The sequence below is a fragment of the Cervus elaphus genome, chromosome 12, assembly GCF_910594005.1.
Source record: "Cervus elaphus chromosome 12, mCerEla1.1, whole genome shotgun sequence".
In the NCBI taxonomy this organism is placed as follows: Eukaryota; Metazoa; Chordata; class Mammalia; order Artiodactyla; family Cervidae; genus Cervus; species Cervus elaphus.
The window spans coordinates 36,455,311-36,479,028 of NC_057826.1; the positions used below are offsets into that span (position 1 = coordinate 36,455,311).

Genomic DNA, 23,718 nt, shown 5'->3' on the forward strand with positions numbered 1-23,718 from the left:
TACACCAAACAATTAGTCGTAAGAAAGTTCATAGTAGTTTTATTCATAATTACCAGAAAGTAGAAACAATCTAAATGTCTATCGACAAAAGACTCCATAAACAAACTGTGGTACATCTCTATAATGGAGCTTGACACAGCATGAAAAAAGAACAAACTACTGATATACACAATAACATGGGTGAATCACAGAGACATTGTGTTGAGTGAAAGAAGCCAGTTTCAAAAGAATACATTCAATATGAACAAATGAATCTGGGGTGATAAAATAATTCACATCAGTGGTTGCTACTAAGGGTTGGGGATGGTGGACTGACAGGGGTACAAGGGAAGTTTCTGGGGTGATGCAAATGTCCTAGATCTTCATCTGGATGGTAGTAGTAACACGTGTTGTACATGGTAGCTTTAAGATTTGTGCACTTTACTATATGTAAATTATACTAAAAAAATTTTTTTTTAAATTAAAGCTTAGCTTTTGAGGAAGGAGCCACTTGAAGAAGGAAAAGGAAGGGTCTTAAAGAGTATGGAGGGGATGTCCCAGGTTGGCTCCTGTGGAAGGTGACCGACTGTCCTGATTTGCCTGGAACTGAGGGGTTTCCTAGGAGAGTTTCAGTGCTAAGACTGGGAGAGTCCTGGACAAACTGGGACAGCTGGTCATCCAACTCCTGTGAAGGTGGGGAGCCAATAGGGGACTCTGGATGATGGGCAGAGAGGCTGGGCTCCCATGATACCAGGGCTGAGGGGCTGCTCCAGCAGGAAGAGATGGGTCTGCCAAGAGGTGAGGGCAACGGGCATCACTGGTGGTTCCTCAGCGTTCCTGATCCTCTAGGAGCAGGAAGGGCTTTGGGGTAGAGCTGGAGGGAAAAGCCCTCAGAGACTGAACTGAGACAGCTGGGCTGCCAGGTTTAACACTGCAGCTTCTAAGCTGGGCCCTGAGGAGATTTTCCCTTGAGCCCTCTCTTCACACCAGGTACCCCCACCCCATCCTCCCTCAAATGCCTAGGCCAAGAAAACACCAACAGTATACACTGATTTTGTGGAAGGGAAAAGGACATGGGGATCTAGCAGAGAAAAACACGGTTGTCTCTTCACCTCAGTTATCACGAGGCAGAGACTGTCCCCTCCCCACTTTATCTGCCACAGCCTGCTGTGGTGTGAGCTGCAAGTGTCTCTACTAACTTCTCAGAGCCTGGGACAGATGGGACAATGAGGGAGAGGCCCTTCCAGCTCTCTGGCTGAGGCTTGAGGTGAATTCTGACAGAAACTGTTGGCAGGTCTGATCCATGGAAGGACCAGGAACCAGGGAAGGTGGGCTCAGAAGTTTTCATAGTGGTGCACGAAGTGGGCCTGGTCCTGCTGGTTGATGAGCTGACAGGCCTTCTCTACATTCTTGGTCATTCCTGGAGGGCCGCAGCTGAACACCCCAATCTTCCGCACCTATCAAGTGTTGGGGGGGAGGGGGCAGAGGTTGCAGAGGAGAGGCCTGTGGCCTTGAGATGCTCACTCCCCAGGAGCTGCTTCCCAAGCCTGACTGGACTGACCAGGGCATTGACCCCAGGTGCTGAGGAGGAGGAGTCTTGAACTGGGGAGGCAGGGGTGGGGTTTAAAGCCCTCCTCCAACCCTGGACCCCATTCTGAGGTCCTCTGCTCAGGACACAGCTGCAGCCTCTTCAAGGGCCAGAAAGTCCTGGCAGGGAAAGGATGGTTGGGGGTGGGACTGACCTTTGGGTGGACCTCCTGCAGAGAACTGAAGAAGCGTTCAAAGGGGGGGCGGCCAAAGTGGGTGATGGAGCGCAAGCCCGTGAACAAACTCCGGTTCAGCACCTTCTGGAAGTGCCGCTCACAGATGTACTGGGGGAGGGAGCAGAGGAGGAAGGTCACAGCCAGCGCCTTGGCCATCCTGCCTTGCTCTGCCCACCCACACACCCACAGAGTCGCCCCCTGGCTGGCCCTGACGCACCAGCATGGTGGTCCTGAGGTCGAACTTCTCAGCCAGCTGGGTGATGTAGATGTGCACGGACACCAGGTCCTGGCGGTCATTCTCCTCCACCTCCCGGATAATGTCAGCCAGCCATTCAAACTGCCGCTGGGTCCGCGTCACCCAGATGAAGTAGATCTGGGGACACATGACTAGGGCTCTGACTCAGCTCAGCTCAAGGAGCCACGGGCTTTTTATCTTGCTGCTTTGCTGTGATGTGGGGACACAATCAGGCTGTCTGCCCCTATGTCTTTCAAGAATGGAAGAGAGTAAACACTCACCTTTTTACAGAGCATTTGGCTCCCCAAGGATGACTTGAAGACCAGGTCTTTGAGGATGGAGGCAAAGGGGGTGACCCCAATGCCCCCTCCCACTAGCACTGACACCTCAAACTTATGCCACTCCTGATGGCCCTCTCCAAATGGCCCATCGAGGTACAGCTGCCAACAGAAAAGGAAGATGAGACGAGCCTGGCCCTTCCCCAGCTCTGAGGTTAGATATGTGGGGGAAGAGGGACAGGGAGAACCAGTCTCTTTGATGCACCCCAGCCCTCTCCCAGTCTGGCTTTGGGGTAGCTGAAGCATCTTATCCTGGGGTCAGGAAGGGTGGGGACCTTTCTCGTCAATGCTAGAGCCCCAAAAAGTGGTCCCAATGATGGGCACCTTTGGGTATTTGGCACTGCTGTCACCCGTTGGAAGTGAGTAGATCTCCCTGAGGCGGGTGGTCCAGGGCCCCACTGCCCGGATGTGCAGGCTAAGCGTCTCCTCATGGGGCGCTGACGTCAGCGTGAAAGGGTGGTACTCGTTGGTCCCCAGAGCCAGGCAGGCGATCCGCACCCACTGTCCTGACTTGTACTCGAAGCCTTGGGGCCGCTGGAACTCCAGGTGTGTCACTCCTGAGGGTCGTGGGCAGGGAGAGGCAGGAATCAGAGGGCTTGTTCCTGGTACCTGAGAACCAGCAGGTACCCTGTCCTCACCACACACCTCAGGCACAGGGAGCAGTCACGTGATCTGAGCTAGTAGGGCTTCTGGGTTGGGGGTTGAAGGACCCTTTTCTCTGTTTCTTGGGTAACTCAAGAGCTGGGCTTCTCTGCTCCCCTGTTCCAGCCCTTCCCCTCCTCTTTGCTGCTTCCTGCCACTAAGGGCCCAGGCTGACACCACTGTCCTGGGTACCAGTGTACTAGGTCAGGGGACCTCGGGCTCCCCAAGTACCACCTCAGTGTTTACCAAATTTCCACTGTGTGAACATTACCTTTGTGGTGGGACTTAGGCGCTCGTCCTCCTGCATTATCATTTATCTGATGTTTTTCTTTAAATTGGCTTATTTTTTCAACTCAGTTTACCTTGAGAAGAACATTTAGGTCACTGAGGCAGGTGGAAAACCAGTGTCATGTGCTCTGTCTAGCTCTAGAGGCCAAGCTCTTAACCACCACTCTACATGTCTAAGTGTTATGTGCTCTAAATAGAAAGTACCACATTTTATCACGTTTTAGCTGGATCCTGTTTGTTGCCTGACCACAGTTGAGCCTCAGGCTTGTTCTTTCTTTGTGGAAAAAGGAGATTTGCAAGTACTGGAGGGTGCAAAAGGCATGCGAAGACTATGCTGAGACTTTGCTCTTAAGTAATCTTGATTGATATAAAGTCGAATGAGGTTAACTTTCTTACAATGTGAGTTCTGAGGGTCAGCCAGCCCCACAACCCTTAAATATCCTCCACTATCCTCTACGGTGATGTGAATCCCCACTCTGGCGAGCACTGACTCTCAACAGACTCTTGTGGTCTGGGCCATTTGTCTGTCTCTGAAGGGGGTTTTTCCGAGTGAAGAAATGGGAGAAGGATGTTCGGTTCCCTGCCCTGTTCCGAGGCCACACATGTACTGGTCTTTCTCGTCCTTAAACCCCTCTGAATGCCTTTCAGCTGGCTCTTCTCATAGTCACCTCCCATTTTGTGCAAGCCCTGGAAACTAAGTCCACACCTTCTGGGGGCTGTAGTTCCATCAGGAAAGCCGTAGGGTTCCCCAGAGGGTCTCAGAAACAACAAGGGAGTGAGGAAGCCTGGGGAGCTGTCTCCCCACATCCCATGAGTTGACCTCCCATGCTCCCCACCCGAGGTCAGGCCAGCTTGGTACCTGAGGGCAGCAGCTGCGCCTTCACCACGCCGATCTCCACCTTCTTCCGGCTCAGGCTCACCAGCTTGTCCCCCATGTAGATAAGTGCTGGGACCAGGAAGTAGATGTGGAAACGGGGCAGCTGGATCAGGGCAAAGCTGCCGTGGATGATGAGCTGGAGACATGGCCAGTTAGTATAGCTCAGACCCAGCCGGCCAGCCCCCTTTCCCCACCCACCTTACCCAGATGCTTCCTGCCCAGGCCCTGGCCTGGGCTGAGTGCGTGGGGCTGGCACAGCTCCACAGACTGTGGCCTCAGATCTCAGCACCTCAGTCTAAGCCCTTGAGTCCAATTCAGCCTGCTCCCTCCCCACATCATGATGCTCATCTCTGCCCTGTGGCCTGGCCCTGCCAGAGAAGTCCCTCACCAGCACGTAGAGCAGGATGTAGAGGTGGTGGGTCAACCAGAAGCCCCGGAAGCTGCGGCGTCGGAAGTGGTGGGAAGCAAAGACGTACATGATGGCAAGAACCAGGAGCAGGAGCACCCCTGTCATACCTGGGGGCAGTGGGGACAGGGTCAGACAGTCCTGGTCTCAGGGCCTCAGCCTGGGCTGAGAGTAGCAGAGAGCATGTCCCCATTCTGCCCTCCTTCCTTGGCCTCCTTCATTCCTCCCTGGCTCCCAGGACAGCTTAACCAAAGAAGCTGGAACTAAGGCTTCTCCTGGAGCCTGCAAATGGAAACTGTCAACACTATAGACAAGTGCATATTCATGGGAAGATGAGGACAAAATCAGAAGTCCTCAGACAGAGCCCCCAGACTCCACATACCATCTAATCTTTACCTGGGACTGTCTGAAAGAACCACCAGTAGAACTTCTGGGGAAGCTTGGACCTGTAGGACAAAGATACCCAGAACCTCAGGCTGGGGCAGGAAGAGCTCCACCACTGTTGCAATGTGACTCTGTTCCTGATGGCCTTGAATACAGAGGTTCCTGGACTTCTACCCAGACGACCAGGGATCCTTCCAAAGAACATGGGCCCCAGCCTCCTGTGTTCTACTCTCTGATCTCAAAGCAGTTCTTCTTCCTGTGTAATCTTGAATTCTCCTACTGCAGCTAACCTTTGCTTTCTTGAGTGCCTGGTTCATATTCTGTAAGCTCCATGAGGGCAGGGAGCTTACTTCTATGCTCTATCACTGTGCTCAAACAATGCCAGGCACAGAGTCAGTGCTCAAGAAATACTTGTTGAACGACTGCATGTATCTTGGCATTCTTACTCTCTAGCTCTGGGATGGACACATAGACATGTTCCATAAATGTTTGCCCAGTGAATGGATGGCAGGCTGAGAAAGCAAGCTGTATGTCAGGTACATATGGGAAAGAATATCCAACTTCTTCTCCCAAAGTCCTTTCCTGGCCAGTCATGGCCAGCTTTCTTCCTGAGGCCAAGGAAGTCATCTCTCAGCTTCCTCGGGATGCTAACTTCTCACCCTCACTCAGTGAGAGAGTGGAGAGTCTAGGGCCAACTACTTCTTTTCTGTTGTACTCTTAGGCTTGCCCCAGAATTCCCAAGGGGGGCCCTCCCCAGAACTGACCCATCATTCACAAAGACGCTGGGAAAGATGCAGGCCAGCAGACTGAGGGGGCTGACTGAGAAGATGTAGACATTCACCACGTGACCAGCGCTGTGCAAAACTGAAAGAGACAGATCCCGTTAGAGATGCCTCCCAGGGCCAACCCTAACTCCAGCCCTGCAGAGACAGGAGGCACGGGCAGGAGAGAAGGAAGTACAGTAGCTCCAGTCTCCCCACTGTCTCCCCCACAGCTAGAGCCATGGGGAGCCTGGCAAGCATGCCCAGGTGCCACATACTGGCCAGGACCACGGCGGCCATGGCGATCCAGCGATGGAAGTCCACGGCGGCATCGAAGGGCACGTAGCGGTTGAGGAAGGTCTCTCTCAGGAAGGTGATGAGGTTGCGGCACATGGTGAGCAGGATGTAGGAGAACATGAAGGAGACACTGGCCGCCGTGCCCCGTGACAGGATGATGCCCACAAAGGTGGTCTGTGCAATGCCCGACGGTGGTGAGGCAAAGGCGTAGTCTGGGGGTAGAATTGGGGTGGGTCAGCACAGCACAGAGGCCTGAGTCAGAACACCTGGGCCCCCCAGGCCAGATGCTGAGGTTTGGGAAAAACCTCAGAAGGCGCTCACACCTCCCCTCCTGCAACTTGAAAGTCTTACAGTAAGCACGCTCCACAAACAGTCCGGCACAGATGGCCGAGAAGACAGCCACGCACACGATGTGCCGCCGGTAGTTCTCCACGAAGCGCTTGTACTGCTGCAGCTTCTGAGCCAGGAAGCCCCGCTGCATCTTCTCCTGCAGCGCCTCCGTGTACAGCCGGGGAGGGGGCACCCCTGCCCTGCAGCAGTGGGAGGCAGGTGGCCTGAGGTCAGGGCACCCTGGCCTCCCCTAAGTGCCACCCTATGAAGGAGACCTGGTGCTCTGGCAGCGGTCAGGATGGGCCACAATAGATGAAAGAAAAAGCTTTTGGGGGGTGACTCCCACTCTCCCAAGCCATTACCACTCATCATGACTTGCCCTGTCCACCCACTCTTCTATCTCTCCACTACTCCATCTCCACTTCCTCCTATCTGCCCTGTCCATCCCTCTTTCTACTCCCTGCCCAGGCCTCACTGCTGTGCCCAAAGCAGGCAGGACCCAGGGGACCCCTCCCTGCCATCTTGATGTTGCATGGAGTGCCAGGCCCCTGGCCTGAAGAGTAAGGTTGGAAGAGGTTGAAGAGTCATTCGACTCAACAGCCTGCCAGCCAGGTCAGGGACAAGTGGAATGAGTCTCAGGACAGTCTCTTGTGGGTGGAGGTGGGCAGACCGAGACTCCAAGACTTCTCCCTGTGTCTCCACGGATCAAGGGTCTGGGAAACACTCACTTTTTGCCAAACCTCTTCTTCAGCTCAGGGCCTCCCAACTCCGGAGCTTTCGAGGCAGGGAACCCCACTCCCTGAGGGCAAGAACTGAGGAAAGAAAAATGGGGCTCATGCTGCCCTTGTCTTTGCAGGCAGCCAGGCCAGGGTTGGGGGTGGGCTGGGAGGGGGTAGATCCTGGGATTCATTTCTGTTCACAGAACCTGCCCATAAAACTGACCAGAGAGGAGTCTAGCAGAAGGTAGGACCAAAGGAATGGATATGGTCAGGTCATCTGTTCTGTGTGATGATTGTGCCCTGGAGGGGCAGAGAGAGAGCCAGGTTCCTGAACAGTAGTGGGTATGTGGGTATGTGTGTGAGGCAGTCGGAATACAGACTCAGAACAACCGTGCATTAAGAGCTACTTTCAGAGGGCAAATGTCTGGTCCAGGGGCTGATCTCCCCAGCCTTACTTGCTTCATTTCTCTGCAGGGGATCCAGTCAGGACACCTTCCCATGCCCCATTCCTACTCACCGTTCCCCAGAAGTCCGAGTAATGAATGACACTCGAGAGCTGATGTTTGGTTTAAAAATGTCTCCAACACCTGGAGAGGAGAACAAGAAGCTGGACAGGCTTCCCCAAGAGTGTGGGGAGGTGACTGTCCTAGAATGGCTGCCGGGCAGTGACTTGGTCACATCCCCACATCCTCTCCAGCCTTGCTCCCCACATTGCCCACACCGAGCACCCACACAGGGTGGCCGCTGCTAGACAATGTGGCAACTTCATGCAATTAGGAAAAGGGTCCCCCCTCCAGGTGGATGCAGCCTTGCAGATTCCCTGTATAGAGAAAACAGGGGTTCGTCCTCTGGCCAGGCTCACCCCAGATCAATGTGCATGGTTGATGTGCAGCATGTAGGCTAGATTTCTGCCTGCCCTGACCCCTCCGTGGGCATCTTTGTGTACAAATTGCACAACTGTAGGCTACACCCTTGATTACACAGGCCTGACTGTACTAGGCACCAAGGACTAAGAGAGAAGTAAGACCTGAGTGCTATGCACCAGGAACTTGCATTTTGAAGATGCGCCCATCCCTGCCACCTTCCAGACTCACACACCTCCTCCTCCACCTCTGACACAGAGCTGTGTTCGGCGGAGTTCGCTGTCATGGTCCCGCAGCATGAAGTGGAAGTCCTCCCACGTCAGCTCCTGCTTGTCCTGGAAGCCTGACTCCTGGAACATGGACTCCACCACCTCAGCCAGCTGGGCCTTGGTCAGGCAGTTGTTGGAGATCTCGATGAAGGACCTGGGTTGGGGGTGGGGGAAACCCGAGAAGAAAGCCGCCTGTCACCTGGCCAGGTCAGGTTCAGGCAGGTGCTGGGTGGGGCAGGCCCCAGACTATCTAGTGTGGTTACCAGTGACCCAGGAAGTGGCACCGAGAAGGTGTTCATTCAGCCTGCTGCTGACGCTAAGCTGGGTGGGGTGGCCATGGCCCGAAAGGCAGAACAAAATTGAAAGTGACCTTGACCAGTTAGAGAAAGCAGCCCTCAAACAGGGGGCATCTACAGCTGGGATAAATGTCCACTGAGTGTAGGGACGTGTCCAGGTGGGCCATGGCCCACTCGAGTGGCAGCCTCTCTCGTGTTGATACCTCCCACACCTCCGCCAGGCACCCCATTCATGGTCGAGTTGGGGCACAGACAGTCGGGAGCTGGGGGAGGAGATGTAGACGCAATGGCTTCTGCTTCCTTGTGCCAACACCCCGGGGCGCAGGCAGAAGTGTCTCTACACCCAATGAGACAGCACCTACAGTGGCCATACTTTTATCTTAGGTGCGCTTTGGGACAAAAGCAAACACACACGCACACTTGTGTTGAGTCCAACAGAAAAAGAGCTTTGCCTGCATGGCACGGCAAACAACTGCCATCACATTTTTTAAAAATACATCATCCCACTTGCTCAGGGTGAGACTGAGCCAGAGCCACGCTGAGTATAGGATGAGGAGGTGGGAGCTTAGCCCCCAGGGGCAGAAACTCTCTCCCAGAGGGTCCTGCAGCAGCACACCCAGCGAGGGACAACTGCAATCCACTTCACCCTAGCCCTTTCAGAAGCCCACGTCCAGTTGTTGTATCTGGCCTGCAAAAGAGGTGGCAGTGAAGGGGATCACTGAAACCAATGAGTAAGGTTTGCAGGGATATAAAAGTTAAAAGGATCTGAGCTGTTTTGTGCATTCTGCTTACTCATTTGCTCATTTGTCTCATCTGATTCAGTTGCCTATGCATCAAATGCCTGCTATGTGCCTATCACAGTGCGGAAGAGGTGGATGAGATATGAACCCTGTCCTTGTAGAGCTGCAGGAAGCTGTGTTACTGGAGCACTGTCTTCAGGAATAAGATGTCTGTGAGCCCAAAATTGGTCTTTATTGGCACACCACAATCAGAAATGGCTTAAGAAGCAGGAAGAGAGAAGGGTTGAAATATAGAACAACATTCCGTTTTTCTCCTCCTGCCTGTCCTGGTGATTAACATCGGCAGTGACCAAGGGCATCTGTCCTACAGGATTCATGATCTCACTGTGTAAAGCACAGCCTTAGAAGAGTCAGCCAAGACCTGACTTCCCTGGTGGTCCAGTGGATAAGAATCCGCCTGCCAGTGCAGGGGACACGGGTTCAATCCCTGGTCCAGGAATGCCCCACATGACTAGGGGCAACTAAAGCTGGTGTGTCACAAGTACCGAGCCCACTTGTCTAGAGCCTGCACTCCACAACAAGAGTGTAGCCCCTGCTTGCCACAACTAGAGAAAGCCCACATATAGCAACGAAACCCAGTGCAACCAAAATAAGAAAAAATTTTTTAAAAAGAAGAAGAGTTAGCAAAGACCTGACAGCATCCAAAAGAGGTTGGTTGGCTTTGTTACTGGTCATCTTGATGTTGCTTGTGTTTTTTCACTTGGGAGAATTTTCTGGCTGGTGTTGGCTGAAGAAACAGACCCTTCTGGGGGCAGGGGCCTGGCCAGATAAACTTTGAAGCTGGATGCTCTGGGTGTCTAGGATGCACTATCTAGACCACCTCTCAATGCAGATGGCCACATAACCTCCTCACCTACCCTCCTCTGACCTGACCTGTTTTCCTGTTTAAAATAGCAGGACGTCTCAGGACTGGAGGGGCCCACCCCATACCGCATCATGGTGAAGAATTCGTCCTTGGAGAGGAAGCCATTGCCATCAAGGTCATACATGGTGAACATCAGACGGGACTTGTCCTCCGGGGAGCCTGGGAAGAGACAGGGGGACCCCGGTCACCTCTCTGCTCAAAGACACCTGGCGCCTGGGATGGTCCACCATCCCCTCACCTTTCATGAAGACCACCAGGACGTCCAGGAACTCCCGGAAGGACAGGTACCCATTGCCATCCTTGTCAGCCAGGGAAAACATGGACTCCACAAACATGTCCTGGGGCTTGAGGCCCAGGGACTCGGCAAACTCAGCCCGGCTCAGCTCACACGTCAGGGCCTCCCGCACCTTTTGCGATGAGTCCAGGAGCAGGGTCCCTGCATCCACCTGGTTGATGTCTAGCACCTGTACTTGGACAGCAGCAGAGGGAGGGAGAGGAAGAGTTGAGGCCTGAGCTGGAAGCAGTTCAGTGACCCTTCTCACCTCCCGAAGTCTGGATCAGAAAGGTGAACCCTGCTGGTTGTTCATGATCATTAGACAAATTTCTGACTTGGGCTTCTGCTCTCCTGCAGAGGGGAGACTGTAGCAGGGGATGGGGTGGGAGCAAGGAGGGACAGTGTTTGGGAATGCAAAGTGAAAGAGCCTGCACCGGTGACAGAAACTGCAGCAGACATGAATGGATAGGCAGGAAGGGGCTAAAGATATGCTCTTTTGTCAGTTCAGACAGGGATGCCACGTGCCTGATTTTAAAAGTCACATACATGTAACTTATTATTGTTATTTAGTGGCTAAGTCATGTCTAACACTTTTGCGACCCCATGGACTGTAGCCCACCAGGCTCCTCTGTCCATGGGATTTTCCAGGCAAGAATACTGGAGTGGGTTGCCATTTCCTTCTCCAGAGGATCTTCCCAACCCAGGGGATTTTCCTGACCCAGGGATTGAACCTGCATCTCCTGCATTGGCAGGTAGATTCTTTACCGTTGAGCCACCAAGGAAGCCCACATATGTAACTTCTATGAATTAAATGCAATCATGTACCAAGCACTTGGGCTAAATACATTGTACATAGAACAGTGTTTATCAAACTTTAGAGTGAATCAGAATCCTCTGGAGGGCTTGTGGGTCCTAGCTTCAGAGTTCCTGATTTTCTAGATCTGGGGGAAGGGCCTGAGGACTTGAGTTTCTAACAAATTCCCAGATGAGGCTGTTACTGTTGGTCCAGGGAGCACACTTCGAAGACCACAAACGTCGACTATCTCCCTGAATCCTCATAACCCAAGGGGATGGATCCTATTTTAATCACTCTTTTATAGATGAGGAAACTGAAAACAGAGCAGAGGTGATGTAATTTGCCTAAGGTGATGCCCTGCTAAGTCATGCCAGTCGTGTCCGACTCTGTGCGACCCCATAGATGGCAGCCCAACAGGCTCCTCTGTCCCTGGGATTCTCCAGGCAAAATTACTGGAGTGGGTTGCCATTTCCTTCTCCAATGCATGAAAGTGAAAAGTGAAAGTGAAGTCGCTCAGTCATGTCTGACTCTTAGCGACCCCATGGATTGCAGCCTACCAGGCTCCTCCATCCATGGGATTCTCCAGGCAAGAGTACTGGAGTGGGTTGCCATTGCCTTCTCCAAGGTGATGCCCTAGTGAGTAGCAAAACCTGGGTTCCACCGGGGCTGTCTGTTTCCAGCCCGCAGGACAGAAGCTCAGTTCACCCTAGATAGGGTACTGTCCAGCCCAGGTTCCCTCCTACCCCTGGGCCCCTTCTGCCTCCAAAAGGCCTGGTCATAGCACCTGGGCAAAAAGGTGTCTGAAGAAAACCTCCAGGATGCGTTCCCGCTGCTCTTTGGTCACAGCTTTCCTGAACAGCTCATACTCTTTGATCTCAGCCACGTCCAGGCCCAGAGCCCAATTCTCACAGAAGCCCCGCAGATGCTGCACGAAGGCGCCCCGCTCCTCCTGGGAGTTAAACAGCAGCACCTGGCAGAAGGAAGGCCATGTCAGTGCTCAAGCTTCTGGCTCAGCCTCCCCTCAGAGGTCCTTGGATTGGGGGAAGGAAACTAAAAGGCCCCCATTCCAACCCGGCTAGGGCCAGGTGAGTGGCCCAAGGGGGTCAGAGGGAGAGTTGGGTGGGGACCTCGGAAAGAAGTGCCTCCTCCCAGTGTCAGCCCTCACAGACGAGCCCTGTAGCTGAGGACGGGGTGACCTGAGAGGACTCGCCATGAGAAGGGAAATGGGCGAGGGCAGCCCAGGCTGGGGAGGCTGGCTGGGCCATACCAGATCATACTCCTTGGGGATCTTAAGCAGCAGGGCGCGGCATCCACGGTTGCTGGACAGGATGAGGTTGACCTGTTGTGGGGGCTGCAGCTGGATGGTGCGGAGCACAGAGAGCCGCCGGTCCACAACCTGCAGCCGCCGGTCTGGGAGCAGCTGGATGGTGACTGGATAGCTCCTCTCCCGGGGGCCCGGCCACTCCATTGCTAGGGAAGGGATGACAGGCAGGGCAGAGCATTTCAGCAGAGCTCCCCCGGCCCCGGCCCTCAGGCCAGTTCCAGTCTGAGCCGGCACCCCGAAGCCTGGCTTTCTCCCCACATCTGTAAGCTGGTTCTTTCACAGCACCCCACGCCTTCGGTTCTCTTCCCCCTTCCCTCCCCTTGGCCCCATCTCACCTGACACTCCATCACTGGCTGGTTCCTTCTTCACACTCTCTTTGCGTTTCCTTTGGAGCTTCTTGCGCTCTCGGCCCCGGAAATAGGCCACCACCCCGGAGATAAGCAGGCTCACTGAAGGGGGTCAGAAGGAGCCAGTGGGGAGAGGAGCCCCTCACCTGTGGGTTCACCAAGGCCCTGGCTGCTGCCCCTCCCTTCCTAAGGCCCCCTGAGGCTGGCTTCAAATGAACTCAGGACTGAACCCTACAGGTCAGTCAGTAACAAGGGGTGGGGACAGTCCGTGGAGAGGAGGGGAACTGAGAGAAGAGACATGGGTGAGAGGGCTGAAGAGCTTACCAAGTGGAAGACAGCACAAAGCCACGATGGTGATGCCAAAACCAGGGCCACTGCCCTCGAAGTAATGAATCTCGGTCAGGGGCACACAGGGGGGCAGGTCGTTGATTGTGAGCTGTCGGGGCTGAGGGCAGGGTGCACCTGCGGGAAAGGCACAGAAGGTCTCAAGGCCTGAGCATCCCACTCCTTAGCCAGGCATCCTTCCCCTCTTCTCCTGCAAAGGGCCAGGTACCGCTCCCTCCCAGACCCACCTCTCTGGAACTTGTTCCTCTCCAAAGTTCCTCTTCCACATCCCACCTCTCAGCATCCACCCCAACCCGACCACAGGGTGCAGCCTGCAAATCAGTCTAGTCTCTACTGGGGGAGGTACCTAATGCAGACCTCCCAGACCAACACAGAGGGAACTGCCTGGTGCCTAGCCCCTGAGACAACACCAAGGGACCCCCCCCCCAACAACCTCTGCCCCTTTTCTGCCACCATTGCTTGTGCTCTCCCAGGCCACCCACCATTCTGCCAAATAAAGACATTGGGCTGCAGGGTGTCAGGGTCCACATTGGTAACAGCCACCAGCACGTCCCGAAGAGTGGTGCTTCTAATTTCTGCAATTTCCTCTGGAGAGAAGAGCCTAAGTTTGGGAAAGCCAGGAATTGTTTGGGATGAGAAGGGGTCACAGGTCTCCAGCAAACTTGGGCCTGGGGACCCAGATGAGAAAAATAGACCCAGAGGGGTTGGGGGGGGAGAGTTGTGGGCCAGCTGGGAGTCAAGGGCCCATGGGGGCCATTCATGGGCAGAGAATCTGGGGTCCAGGCCGAGATAGAGCCTGAGGTGGGAGTCAGGCTGGCCTTACCCATTCCTGCTGTTCTCAAACCAGTAGCGGTCGCCATCGCGCAGTCGCACAAACTGATCAAGGACGATGGTGCTGAAGAGGGGTCCAGGGTCCCCGTGGCTCTCCAGGAGTCCCCCGGGGAGTAACTCCAGCCGGGACAGGTCCTGGTTGTACAGGGCTGCCGTGGCCTCCAGCACCTGGGGCACCACAGGAGGTGAGGGGTGTGTGAGTATACGTGTGTGGTTTTGTGTTGGGGGGGCGGCCACTATTGCCCCATCCCTCAAACATGGGACCCCATCCGCGGCCTGGCTTGCTGCTCAGCCCTGAGGGAGTCTCTTCTTTCTAGGCAGCCCCCTCAGGTGGTGACAAGTCTGGTGGGAGGACCACTGTGTCACCACCCAGACTGCCTGTCTCCAGTGACCAGCAGCTTCAGGGTCACCCATCTCATGGGGAGAGACCCTGCAGGAATACGACAATGGCTCCCCACCCAGGGCTCACTCTGCAGAAATGGTACAGAGTAGTGGTGAGGATACTCTGGAATCAGATGCCTAAATTTGAGTCCTGCCTCTGAGATGGACTTAACAATTATGTCATCAGTAAAATGGGGACAATGATGGTGTCTACTCTATAATGTTCTTCACACAGATTAAATGTGTTACACATGTAAAGGACTTAGTGTCACCTCAAGAAAGCTTTAGTTGCCATTATTATCATCACTATTTCTGACCTGAGGGTCCACCTTGGAGTTGAGGTCACTCCAGTTCCTCGGGGTCTTCAGCCCCAAGGCCTGCAGAGCTTGGCTATAGCTGGGCAGCCCCATATCTCGGCCACGTTGGATGCTGCTGGCCACGTAGTCAGTGCGAGAGAACTTGCCAGGGCCAGGCCAGTAATCTAAGGAGGAGAGAGGACCCGGCTCTAGGCTCAGTCCCCCTAACCCTTCTTTACCCAGCAGCCTTGAATTGGGCTGTTGGCATCACCCATATCCAGCACATGTCAATGTCACCATGTGTGACCAGGGGCAATTTTTCTGGCAAAACTCTTCCCCTAAGACTCAGGATGGTTCTAGTCACTGTCCCACCTCCTTAACCTCAAGATGGAGCTGGACAAAAACTTTTAGAGACCTAAGTGCCAGAGATTGTGGCACCCCCCACATACTCAGATGTAGGTAGTTTAGAATAGTTATTTTCCTCTAATTTTTTCTAATGGCTGTTTGCTGTGTGTGTGTTCCTACACTGTAGGCACCCTAGGCCTACCTGCTGACTACCCAGAAGGGTCCCCAGGCTCACAGACCTCTGGGCCCTCATCCCCTCATCTTCCAGGGCTTACCCCTCAGATCTTCCACCACAGTACTGTCCTCCAGCTCTGAGATCTGGGAGGCCATTCCTAGCAGCAGCTGATTCACTGCCTGAGCGCTGTTCAGATTGGGATTCTAGAAAGAAACAGCACACTCAAGGTCGGTCCTCAGGCTCCTCCCCAGAGCGGGGTCCCTCTCACCCAGACCACTGCAGCACCCCAGGACAAAGGGCCCTGGGCCAGTCCTAGACCCTGTTGAACTGCTGTCCCCAGATAATTTTCTGAGCACTCTACCTTCATCTCCCACCACCCTGAGGCAGCAACACCTGTGAACTGGAATTGTTGCTTTTCCCAGCCTGTGTGACAAGACTGACCTTGATCCACCTTCCCTTGTCCCTGACCCCAGGCTGACCTCCCGAATCCAGTAGCTGTTGCAGACTCTGAGAGCTGGGGAGCTGCCAAAACCCTCATTCAGGACCATCTGGAAATGACAGCTGGCATTTCTGAAATGGTGAAACAAGGATGCAGTAAAAGAATTCAAGGAGGCTGGGGTGGGGCTGATGTGGGGTGAGGCATTCAGAGGGCATTTGGTGAGTACTAAGGGGTGTCCTCTGAACTTCCTTGACTGCGGCAGGGATTTGGCAATCAACGTGGACTGAAAGTAGAGGTTGCTCTTTGTCCACACAGGGCAGGAAGGGAAGGAGGGAAGAGAGTGACACAGCTGCTGGACAAATCCTGCTCTCAGCAACAGAAGTTCAGCTGTTAGGAGGAAACGAGGAAACCTCCCTGTTAAGATTGGACTCCTACCCCTGGGTTCTGTTTCAGGGTACCAAATTCTGCTTCTCTTTCCCCATGAAACTGTGGGGGTGGGGTGTATAAAAGGTCCCGGGGCCCCAAGGCCACTGAATCTTCACCTCTGCCAGTGTGCTGCTCAGCCAGACCCTCCCTCACCTCATATAGACGCCAGGGGGCACCATGGTGGAGAAGAACTGCTCAGAGGCAGCCAGAAACTCCGGGGAGATGCTGGGGTCCAGGAAAGGGCGATACTCTGTCCACAAGGGGAATGAGAAAAACAGGCTCCTTACCCTCACATACTATCATCACACGAAGCTATCAGTCTTCTTTGTCCTATGGATCTTAATTACCCCCCTCCCCAAGCCCCCTCAACCCAAGTGTTCCTCACCTGTGTAATTTGGAGGTGTTTGCTGCAGGAAGCTGGGCAGCCACTCATACATGGCGATGTTCTGAGGGTCAAGAGAGGGGAAAGGGGAGGCCAGCGCTGTAACAGCCAGGCCAAGAGGGACTTGAGCTCAAGGAAGGTTTAAGTGGGAGATGAGGACCAGGCAGGGGCAGTCATGGGAGAGACTCTCAGACAGAAGAGGTGCGGAGGTTCCTGTTCCCCACAAGCAACCAGGGCAAGCGGGTGGGGAGCGGGCTGCGAAATGATAATCACTAGAAAACCTCCTGCGTGAGTAGCGCTTTGCCTATCACCCTCAGGGGCTTTTCCTAGACGGCAGCTCTCTGGGTGAGGGGGGGGGTGATTTCTGGCGGGGTCGTCCAGGACCGAGGGCTCTGGAGTCTCCCGGGGACCAGGCCGTGGGGGACCCACCTGGTAGGTGGCGATGACCCTCTTGCGCGCGTGCTGAAACAGCTCCTCGTCCCCCCAGAGCGGATGCCGGCGGGCCAGCCTCTGCGCCCACAGGTTGTGATAACGGAACCAGAGCAGACCCAGCGCCTGCAGGAAGGGCTCGCGGTTCCCTCGCTCGGCCCCAAAGGCTGCACGCGCCGCGGGAACGCAGGGAGGAGATGAGCGCGGGCTGGACCACCGGGCGGCCCTCGCCGGCCCCCGCCCGCACCTCGCCCGGCCCCCGCCGCCTCACCGTACAGCCCCCGCGGCCCGCGGCGGCCCGTGGTGGGATCCGGCGGTGTCCACATGAGCAGCGGGGCCTGCGCGGCCCGCGGGAAGGCGGGGTCGGGCCCCGACGCCAGCTGCCCCCCGGAGAAGCTCCGCAGCTCGTCGCTCCAGGAGTGCGAGGATCCATAGATGGCGCTGCCGTCCAGCCAGCCGGTCACCTCGTTGGTCTGCGGGGACGGCGGGAGGCTGAGCCGGGGGTCGGGCGGCCAGGCGGGTCCGGGAGGGCTGAGGGCCCGCGGGTGTCGTGGGTGCGGCGCGGTTGCCTCGGGTCCCGCCAGCCCCCCATCCCCGCCTGCCGCGCTCACCAGGTCCCGGGGGTTGCTGGGGCTCTGTCCGGTCTCGGGGTCCCAGCGACTCCTCTGGAAGGGCAGGACCACGTCCCCGCTCCGGTCGCGGTCGAACACGGGATCTCCGGGCGGGATGTGGATGTTGAGGAACTCGGCTGGGCAGCCAGACTTTTCCACGCTCACCAGGTCCGACAGCACGTGGTAGCCTGCGGACGTGGGGTTCAATCTGGTAAGAATCGCTATTCCCCACCGCCAGGGAGCCTAAGGACAGATGTTCCAATTCGAGCGCCGCGCCACCAGCTCTAAAACTTTCTTCTAAACTGTAAAGTGGGGTTATAGTACCCTCCTCGCCCACCCCCATCACGTCGTGGTGAGAATCAAAATAATACAATAAATGTAAGGGCTCCCTGGAGCCAGTCCCCATCTCCTAACAGATCGTGCCTCCCCCTCCCTCTCCGGGGGTAAAGAAGTTAACCCTCACAATGAGAGGAGAGGGGCGGCAGGGGACCTAGCTCCAAGGAGCTACAGGGAAGGCTAGTGGCACTCCTGGGTTTGGAGTAAGGGTAAGAGAAAGATTAGGAGAGCAAAATACCCGCTGGTTAACACCCTCAAATCCGTCCAAGACGAACAAAGGCTCCAAGTGTAGCCTGAGGGGATGGGTTGGGGGGCGGTGAGGACGTGGTTGGAAGGACGTGGATCGGTGTCCTGTGGACTTGCAGAGCGGCCTCAGGGCCCCTCTCCCTAGGCGCTGAGCTAAGCGCCTGGTCAACCCTCACCGGAACTGTTCTCCCATTTGCCCTCACCGAAGAAGACCCCCAGGACCGTGCGATTGCGGCCGGACGGCCTCCCGGCGCTTCCCTGCGTGGTGGCGTTGCTGAGTCTGCGCGGGTTGGGCAGCAGCGGCTCCCCGAGAGCCTGATACACGCCATCCGCGTAGTTGGCCGGTACAAGGCGCTGCAGTCGGGAGCCTGTGCGAAGCAGGGAGCCGGGCTCTGTCAGAGCACGCCGTTCCCAACAAGCCTTTGAACCTCGCCCTACACCTCCCTCCAACCCCCACTCCCACCGACCAGACCCCTTCTTCAGTCTTCAGGTGTGTATAGGAGCTGGCCGCGCAGGCAGCGGGGCTGCTGTCTGGCGCGCTCCCTCCCCGCCAGCTTCTCCGCGCAGGGTCTCCCTCACCTCTGCCTTCCACTAGCCTTTCCCCACCCCAGGCCGCAGGACGCACCCGCAGCGCCACGCTCGTGGTGCCTCAGGTTGTTGAACCAGCCGTCATAGCGCTGCACTTCCCAGGTCAGTGAGAGTGAGTCCTGGCCACCTGTGGGTCAGAGAGCGGTCCGCTCATTGCTAGCTTCCTTACGACCCCTGGGGGACCCGATGGCCTCGGTCTGCGTCTCCAACCAGCCGAGGGCCCCCAACCCGACCCAAGTGGCGATGCTCGCGCGGGGAAGTTTCCCATCTCGCTGAGCCGCGCAGCGATCTCACCCCATCTTCCAGCCCCAGGAAGCCTCTTGCCTGCACCAATCCCTTGCCCAACTCCTAAGGGAACTAGCGCCTGGTACTTACCCGTTGGATCCAGGAGTAGAGTCAGCAGAACTCCCAGGAGCACCAGTACCTCTGGCCTTGCGCGGAGCATGTTGACCCTGCGACCAGCGGGGTGGGAGGTGGTACAGGAGGAATACAGAGCCAGCCTCCCCCACCGCCGACAGTTGGCGCGAGCTGTGTCCACCCCCATTTCTGGAGCGAAGCTTTTAGAAGTCTCGCCAAGGACCCACACCTACAGGGCACCTTTTAAAGGGCACAAGCCTCTCATATCCCTCAGTGAATACTTGTCCATGGACACTGAGGGATGGGAAGATCAAGTCCCATGTACCCGTCCAACCTCTGGCTTAGGGACCCCGTCCGGGTCAGAAGTCTTTTTCTTGGAATCTTTGCCTCTCTGCTCTGCTCCCTGCCTCCCTCCCTCCCCAGCTCCGCAGATCCTCAGCCTCCCCCGGCTTCACTCTCACCCTCCTCTCTGCATCCTCTGAGGCCGGCTGTGCAGACGTTCCACTTAGGCTAGACCAGCGCCAGATGTGAGCATCTGGACCGGGCGGCTCCCTCTTGCTAGGCGGGTGGGGCTCCTCTTATTTGCATAATTAACCTCCGCCTCTTAGTTGCATGATCTTTTCCCTCCGGGACCCAGCTGCAAAGTCCCGACCGCTCTCAGGGCGGCCCACGCTGCTATAAAAGGGGTTTCAGGTCCCATACGACTTCCAAACGCAGAGCGAACCCTCAGAGCCCGCTCTCCCACTTACCTAACTCGGTCTCAGCCAATCCAGAACGCCTGAGGGCAGTTAGCTGCTGGCTTCCTTAAAGGTGAGCCGAGACGCTCAGACTTGACTTGTCCATTGGGTCCAGTGCTAGCACGCAGGGGACAGAGTAAAGGGAAGTGGGACCTGGACTTGGAGGCCAGTGATCGCTCTCCCCGCTGGAACACACCCAGCTCAGCCGGGCTGCAGCATGACTCTGTGGGATGGTGTGCTGCCCTTCTACCCTCAGCCCCGGCATGCCGCTGGCCTGAGCGTCCCGCTACTCATCGTCATTCTCGTTTTCTTGGTCTTGGCCGCCAGCTTCTTGCTCATCTTACCCGGGATTCGTGGCCACTCGGTAAGGGGGTAGTAGAAGCTCTGGTCTGGGGTGGGGGGGGAGGGATGGAGGGCGTCATAGACACCTTGTCTCTGGAGAACCCAGGACAGGTAGGAGGGCGGCAGGGTCTTTCATGAAAAGTCAGACTGAAGCACACTGAACCAGACAAGCACACTGAACCAAAGGAACACCAGTAGTTCATCTGAACTACTGTTCACTGAACCAAAACACCAGGGGGAGCACACCAGTAGTCTGGTCCAGTACGCACCCCTTCCCAAGAATAGGGAGAGAGCCTCTGCTGGACATTCAGAGAGGACCCCCAGGTGGAACATTCAGGAGGCTGCTGCAGAGAGTGGGTGTCCAGTCTGGTAATCCTGGGGTCAGTCCAAGGCTTCACCTGCTGCAGGGACCTCCTCCTGTCCCCAGGCTGCACCTCCACTCCCTTTCCACCCCCATCCTGACCTCCGGGTGATGACCGTCTGGCTAAGAGGACAGAAAACAGCATCTCAGACTGCTGTGTTTCACCTCTGCTCTTGGTTGTCATGTGCCCCCAACCTAAAGACTTCTGCACAGCAATTTCTTCAAAGTTGTGGTAAACTGGGCACTTTTTCTTAGATTTCCCCCTCTCCCAGAACCTAAGTTGTCTGTTTCTCAAGCCTCCCCAGGTCTTGTGTTGGTTTTCTGGAAAACTGGCACACCTAGTAATATCTGACATGTAGTGTCCCACCTCCTCCACCTGGTGACCAGACCCTGAGGCCTCCCTCTCCTGAGGGAGGTGACCCCTGCCTGCCTAGCACTTCTGGACTCACTGAGCCTCACCATGGCAGTGAGCCGGGCAGGAGACAGCACCAGGAGTAGGAACCAGACAGCCAGAGAAGAAAGGTTGTGGGGGTGGTGGGAAAGCATAGAGACAGCCCAGTGGCAGGGTGGACTGGGAAATGGAGCTAGGGAGGTAGAAACATGCAGCCAGAAAACATCAGACATGTCAGTGGTTCAGAGGGACTTGCATGACTTGACTTCAGCCTTTAAAGGTCAAGAATGTAACTGGGAAAGGTGGGCAAGAGAGGGAAGTTGCAGAGGCACTAAGGGCCAGGGCAGCGTGGGGTCAAGGGAGGTCTGCGGGAATCTGGTCAGGCACTACCCAGACCTGACCCAGTGTGTGTTCCTGCAGCGGTGGTTCTGGTTGGTGAGAGTTCTTCTCAGCCTGTTCATAGGAGCAGAAATTGTGGGTGAGTGTGTCATGCAGTGGATGGGGAGAGGACCTGGGGTGAGGAAGGGGGTGGCCAGAGGACCCTTGGGCAAGTGGAGAACTTGGGTTGGGTTCCCATTCCTTCCCATTCTCTTTCTAGTGCCCTCGCTTCCACCCTTACCGCGTATATGGATTGGGCTCTAGACGCGCCCCCCGCCCAACTCTGTGCACCATTTCCCACCTCCCATCACCACTCTCCCAATTGCACGTCCCCAGTCTTCTCCCTGACCTTTCCCCGCCCCTACCGCGTGCGTCTCCCCACAGCGGCGCACTTCAGCGCAGAATGGTCGGTCGGCAGCGTTAGCACCAAAACATCCTACAAGGCCTTCAGTGTGGAACGCGTCCGAGCCCACGTCGGTCTGCATGTGGGCCTGGAGGGCGTTAATATCACACTCACAGGTGAGGAGGCTGCGACGTGAGCTCCTGGGGTTGGCAGACACTATGGGTGGGGGAGGGGTCCCACCCGCTGGGGGACCTGTGAGGACAGATCCCACAAGTTCAAATAGCTTCTGGCTCTCATTGATTTGTGTTTTCCTCAACCGCTGCCAAACCCATTTCTCTCTCTCGGAGTCTCACTTTCCCAACTGAATCCGCTTAGTCTCCGGGTCCTAGCTGTACGCAGCCCGGTGACCTCGCCGCCATCCGCAGGGACCCCAGTGCAGCAGCTGAACGAGACCATCGACTACAACGAGCAGTTCATCTGGCGGGTGGGCCAAAACTATGCCGGGGCGTACGCGGAGGCCCTGCAGAAGGGGCTGCCTTACCCAGTTCTTTATCTGGCGGAGAAGTTCACTCCGAGCAGCCCCTGCGGCGTTTACTACCAATACCGTCTGGCGGGACACTACGCCTCGGCCACTCTATGGTGAGAAGCCACTCTGCGTACTTGCGCGCGCTCGATTTCTCGCGCACGCGTTTGTGTGTGTGTGTGTATGTGGCGGGGGTGGGGGTGAGGTGGAGGCGCGTGAGCCGGAGGATGTGAGTTCCCGCTGCAGCCCGACGCGCTTGGGGTGAGAATCGCAGCCTCGGGGGCAGATGGTTACGAGGTCGGTACCGGCCGCGGGAATCCGAAGAGAACCAGAAACGGCTGGGCGTCGGCTACCCTCCTCCGGTATTTCCCTGCGCCTCTGCCATCCCAGCCCCAGACTTTGGTTCTGGGTTGGGATGCAGAGCCAGCGAGCCCGCGGGAAGCCGGGCGTGCTGGGGGACCCGGCTCACAGCGCCGCCGCCCCCTCCCCGCAGGGTGGCCTTCTGCTTCTGGCTCCTCTCCAACATGCTGCTCTCCATGCCGGTTCCGCACTACGGAGGCCTGGCTCTCCTAATCACCGGCGCCTTCGCGCTCTTCTCGGTGTTCGCCTTCGCCTCTATCTCCAGCGTGCCTCTCTGCCAGCTCCGCCTCGGCTCCTCCGAGCTCACCACTCACTATGGCGCAGCCTTTTGGATCACGCTGGCCACTGGTGAGGACCGAGGGAACACGCCCCCGGTGGCTGGGAGCGGGGACGGGATTTATACCAGTGTGCGCTTTCCAGTTTGCATAGTGAGTTCACATAAATTATCTGATCTGTCCCGCTCAATAGTTCGTAGACGCTGGCACTGTTACACCTATTTTGCAGATGAGGGGGACCGAGCTCGGAAGGGTTCCTTCAGTATCTTACCCCACTGAGCATGCGAACCCGCGTATCATGTATTCCATACTAGAGATCTTTCTGCGCGCGCGCGCGTGTGTATCTGGGGAGGAAATGCAGATATCTCTCATAGATGGAGATGGGGAGGCCGGGCTCTGAAGCCCTTACAGCCCCCTTTACCCACCCCCAACCCCGCCCTGACTGTGCTGTCGCAGGCGTCCTGTGCCTTCTCCTCGGAGCCGCGGTGTTGAGTCTGCACTACGCTCGGCCCAGCGCTCTTCGCCTCTTCTTGGAAGGAAGCGTCAAGGACCTCGAAAGTCCGACGAAGGGGAGCTCGCCTCTCATCCTCAGCAACCCACTGCATAAGCAGTTCAGGGCCTCGGACTTAACCATCAGTACTAACCTGTGAAAGGACTCAACGTCGGACTCCTACTCTGCCTTGGTCCGCGCAGGCCGGGGTGCGGTGCCCGCCGAGCGGAGTAGCTCCGGGAGCGCGGTGGGAGAGGCCGGTGGCCTCAGATGTGACCCCCGCTTCAGGGAAAGAATCTCCCAGGGTGAGCTGGAAATAAATTCTTTCTGTTTTTGTTTTCTAGAAACTTTCCTTCATTATCTTCCCCGGCTTTTAAAGGCTTTCCGGGCATACCAGACTTCCCTAGGTTGGAGGTAGTCTTAGTACACTCTTTCTCTGCATTGCCACTCACGCTGGGTTCTGTCTGTCTGAAAAATG

At 56.2% G+C, this 23,718-nt stretch overlaps 2 protein-coding genes across 3 annotated transcripts; one reads left to right on the forward strand and one right to left on the reverse strand.

Moving 5' to 3' along the window:
• Positions 1-22: 22 nt before the first annotated feature.
• On the reverse strand, positions 23-19,579 carry DUOX2 (dual oxidase 2). Of its 2 annotated transcripts, XM_043920036.1 has the most exons (34): positions 19,502-19,579; positions 19,059-19,135; positions 18,721-18,810; positions 18,299-18,463; positions 17,514-17,701; positions 17,174-17,375; positions 16,903-17,069; positions 16,477-16,537; positions 16,245-16,341; positions 15,706-15,796; positions 15,327-15,429; positions 14,728-14,891; positions 14,022-14,197; positions 13,681-13,799; positions 13,178-13,315; positions 12,842-12,955; positions 12,450-12,652; positions 11,967-12,152; positions 10,351-10,576; positions 10,178-10,271; positions 8,118-8,305; positions 7,537-7,606; positions 7,029-7,112; positions 6,322-6,500; positions 5,952-6,182; positions 5,677-5,776; positions 4,925-4,974; positions 4,511-4,638; positions 4,105-4,258; positions 2,640-2,872; positions 2,259-2,417; positions 1,960-2,115; positions 1,722-1,850; positions 23-1,436 (listed from the first exon to the last, which is right to left on the reverse strand). In XM_043920036.1, exons 1-34 carry the CDS (start codon positions 19,513-19,515, stop codon positions 1,314-1,316), a joined length of 4,659 nt encoding a protein of 1,552 aa, XP_043775971.1. In that variant the 5' UTR covers positions 19,516-19,579; the 3' UTR covers positions 23-1,313. The 2 variants fall into 2 exon arrangements, with proteins under 2 accessions (XP_043775971.1, XP_043775969.1); XM_043920034.1 differs by lacking the exon at positions 19,502-19,579 and having other exon boundaries at positions 19,059-19,493.
• A 101-nt stretch (positions 19,580-19,680) lies between these two features.
• On the forward strand, positions 19,681-23,583 carry DUOXA2 (dual oxidase maturation factor 2). The gene is made up of 6 exons (XM_043920043.1): positions 19,681-20,141; positions 21,292-21,349; positions 21,634-21,768; positions 22,018-22,231; positions 22,609-22,823; positions 23,207-23,583. Exons 1-6 carry the CDS (start codon positions 19,995-19,997, stop codon positions 23,398-23,400), a joined length of 963 nt encoding a protein of 320 aa, XP_043775978.1. The 5' UTR covers positions 19,681-19,994; the 3' UTR covers positions 23,401-23,583.
• Positions 23,584-23,718: the final 135 nt, after the last annotated feature.

Excerpts from the sequence above, each read along its gene's own strand:
- DUOXA2 (XM_043920043.1), top strand. The coding sequence starts at position 19,995 with ATGACTCTGTGGGATGGTGTGCTGCCCTTCTACCCTCAGCCCCGGCAT. Across the intron at positions 21,350-21,633 it reads CATAGGAGCAGAAATTGTGG|CGGCGCACTTCAGCGCAGAA; the intron begins GTGAGTGTGTCA and ends GTCTCCCCACAG. Across the intron at positions 21,769-22,017 it reads CGTTAATATCACACTCACAG|GGACCCCAGTGCAGCAGCTG; the intron begins GTGAGGAGGCTG and ends CGCCATCCGCAG.
- DUOX2 (XM_043920034.1), bottom strand. The coding sequence starts at position 19,227 with ATGGGGGTGGACACAGCTCGCGCCAACTGTCGGCGGTGGGGGAGGCTG. Across the intron at positions 15,430-15,705 it reads ACAGCTACTGGATTCGGGAG|AATCCCAATCTGAACAGCGC; the intron begins GTCAGCCTGGGG and ends GTTTCTTTCTAG. Across the intron at positions 1,851-1,959 it reads ACCTCAGGACCACCATGCTG|TACATCTGTGAGCGGCACTT; the intron begins GTGCGTCAGGGC and ends TCCCTCCCCCAG.